The following is a 2977-nucleotide window of genomic DNA, read 5'->3' as shown; positions in this document are numbered from 1 at the left end:
TGATGTTGGGGAATGTGTATGCTACGACTGGCGCTGGGACTGGGTTTACGTCGACGTCAGTCCCCATGACCGCCTCTCGCGGCCCCGATCACTAGCGGAGCCCAACAAGCCGATCTAGGAAGCCGTCCCCACAGAGGATGCTCGCCTGCGCCTGGTGCTGAACCGCATTGAAGACCTGCGCCGGGCGGGGCTTACGTCACTCATCGTTGTCGCCGACTTCCTGCGCCACCGTCTGGCCCCTCTGAGGGAACGCACCCGCTTCGCCTGGACGTACACCGGGCCTCGTGACTTGACGAGGACCTGCATAGGCGAGGATGGGGACCTCGACGAGGGGGCCCTAGCGACACTACTTAAGGTGGTGACCGGCGTCGACGACCTTGCCCGGGAGGGTCCTGCCACGCGAGGACTTGGCGCTCTGCGCAGACCCGACCCGGGCGGCTCTACAAGAGTCAATGCCGGCCTTTAACGCCCAGGGGCTGGTTGACTGTCTGGGGCGTCGAGACCTCATGACTCTGCATATCCCCGGGGTGGACGATAATGGAGGGCGGGGCGCCACCGACGACAACAGCAGGCCGCCGACCTGGGGCGATAAGGGGAAGCATCCCCGGGCGTATATCCCTCAACCGTCCTCATCCTCGTCGCCGTCACCTCCGCGACCAAGGCCGACGGCAGGCGGCGCGACGGCAGGCGGTCGAGGCAGCCAGTCTTTGGGAGCAGACTGCGGGGTGGAGGCTGGGACTAGCTCATGGCGACCTGGGGGCCAGAGTCCAGCCGGCGGCGCGACGGCTGCCGACCGGACCGGCCAGTCTTCGGGAGCAGGCTCCAGGGCGGACACTGGGACTAGCCCACAACGGTCCGAGGGTGAGAGCCCCGCCCACCCCCCCCCCCCGACCGAAAAGGAGGAGGCCGGAGCCCGGGCCTAAGCCCAGGCCGCAAGACCCAGAGTTCCGGATCCCGCAGTCCCGATAGCGATACCGCGGGCCCAAAACCACGTAAGCCCCTTTTCTTTCTCGAGCACAATTTGCCCGGATTTTGCCTGGGGATTAACCTATTTTCATTCCAGGACGCCCAAGGACTCTGTAGGAGGCCAGAAGTCCCCGGAGCAGCCGAGGCCGTCCCCTGCCCCTGAGCCGAGAGCCCCAGCCGACCCTGAGCCGAGAGCCCCAGCCGGCTCTGAGCCGAGAGCCCTGGCTGACCCTGAGCCAAGAGCCCCAGCTGACCCTGAGCCGAGAGCCCCAGCCAGCTCTGAGCTGAGAGGCCCGACCGGCCCTGCCTCAAGCCCTCAGAGGGAGGTGCAAATGGCTGCAGGGGAGGTTGTCGCGACAAGGGTGGCACCGGCGCGGTTGCCGTCGGGGTCCCTGAGCGCCTCTGCTGAGAGGGCTGAGAGGGCTCGCAGGGGACCCAGCCCCCGGCCATCACCTGGCCAGGCCCCAGAACCTCTCCCCGAGGTGCTGGGAAGCGCTCGGGAGGTCATTGGGCGGCTCGAGGCAGCCGTTGCGGCAGAGTGGGCCGAGCTCGAGAAAGAGCGCGCTGCCTTAGTCAACAAAAGGGGCCGGCTGGAGGAGGTCCGCAGGTTGCTGGAGACCCGTGTGGCCTCGGTTCACAGGGCCTACGAGAAGTCCATGCAGGAGCTGGCCGTGGAGTGGGAGGCACTGGAGGAGGCCCACGACAAGGCCGTTGCCGCGCAGGAGAAGGCCGACCGCTTGGAGCGGCTCGTGGTGAAGCGCGACCAAGCGTCGAGGAGGTGCGCCGGTGAGCTGGTTGCTCGCGAGAAGCAACTTGCCCGGCGCGAGCAGCAGGTTGCCTCACAGGAGGAAGTAACCAACCAGAGGGAGGATGCTGTGCGGTCTGCACAGGAGGACCTCTGCTACCAGAACGATGATCTTGAGTGCAGTCGCACCGCTGTTCTCCATCAGGAGGAGCAGGTCGCCCTGCGTGAGATGGATGCCGACTTGGCGTCGTCAGCGCTTGCCGCCCGGGAGGAGCAGATCGCACGGTGCGAGGCAGATGCTGATTTGGCATCGTCAGCACTCGCCGTCCGGGAGGGGCATGTCGCCAACCAGGAGGCCGACCTAGCCACCCGAGAGCAGGCCATCAAGGCCCGGGCCGAGCAACTGGAGCAGTCCCGGATCGAGGTGGCTGCCCGACTCGAGGAGGCGCGGGCCGTGAAGGGTGTCCCTGCCATCACCGCCAACATCAGTAGCCTCGAGGCTCGATTGAAGAACGCCGAGGAGGAGCTTGATGCCGTCCTTCAAGAGCGGACGCATGTGAAGCTGATGATGCGGGATATCCTTCGGTGGGCGCGGGACTCCGAGGAGGCAGCCGGGCTCGGGCGTGTGTCTGTGGGTGACCAGGGGCTGGAAATGGAAACAATAGGCCACCTCACCCTGGTGTTCTCAGAGATCGCCTGGCGCCTCGAGGCTCTCTCTGCCGCTGTCCAGGAGTTAGCGACCCGGGAGGGGCGTGCGCTGGCCCAAAGTGTGGCCGAGCACATTCTCGCCTGCTATCGCAGCCGAGACCCCACCTTCTCACTGGAGCCCGCTCGACACGGGCTGGTTGAGGCAGAGGAAGTCACCACCCCGGAGGCCATCCGCGACGTCGCCATCGAGGTGGCGAAATCTTTTGTGCAGGAGCCGAGCCCGAGCAGCGACAGTAGCAGCGAAGCATGCCCTCCTCCTTAGCCTGTAAAAAGTTAGGGTTTTTGTTCTTTTGAATGTTGTAAATATGGGAGTGATTCCCTCCTGAATGGTTCCTTTCAGTGTAATAGAAGCCATCCTTGGAATCGAACTCCTATCTGTGCTTGTTCTTGATGTTGTTTATTCTTCCTTGATGTCTTGAGAGGCATTGGCCGGGCTCCGAGCCCGGCAGTCTACCCCCGAGAAATTAGGTTGCCCCGGCCACTCATGTTCAAGAAGCAGAACCACCCGAGCGTCCAGCCCCCGAGCCCTCACGAGTGCGTAGCTGTTGAGTCAAAGAG

The 2977-nt window shown here is 64.6% G+C and overlaps 1 protein-coding gene across 1 annotated transcript; it reads left to right on the top strand.

Annotated features, from left to right (window-relative positions):
- The first annotated feature begins 452 nt into the window (after window positions 1-452).
- Window positions 453-2681, top strand: LOC133897823 (uncharacterized). Its single transcript, XM_062338651.1, has 2 exons — window positions 453-853; window positions 1064-2681. The coding sequence occupies exons 1-2, from the start codon at window positions 453-455 to the stop codon at window positions 2679-2681; spliced, it is 2019 nt and encodes a 672-aa protein (XP_062194635.1).
- Window positions 2682-2977: the final 296 nt, after the last annotated feature.

This window comes from Phragmites australis, chromosome 17 (genome assembly GCF_958298935.1).
Source record: "Phragmites australis chromosome 17, lpPhrAust1.1, whole genome shotgun sequence".
Classification (NCBI taxonomy): Eukaryota; Viridiplantae; Streptophyta; class Magnoliopsida; order Poales; family Poaceae; genus Phragmites; species Phragmites australis.
The sequence above is the reverse complement of the archived record's forward strand: the minus strand, read 5'-3'. Positions and strand labels throughout refer to the sequence as shown.

Coding starts and splice junctions, on each gene's coding strand:
- LOC133897823 (XM_062338651.1), top strand. CDS start 453: ATGCCGGCCTTTAACGCCCAGGGGCTGGTTGACTGTCTGGGGCGTCGA. Junction 854..1,063: donor ACTGGGACTAGCCCACAACG/GTCCGAGGGTGA, acceptor TTTTCATTCCAG/GACGCCCAAGGACTCTGTAG.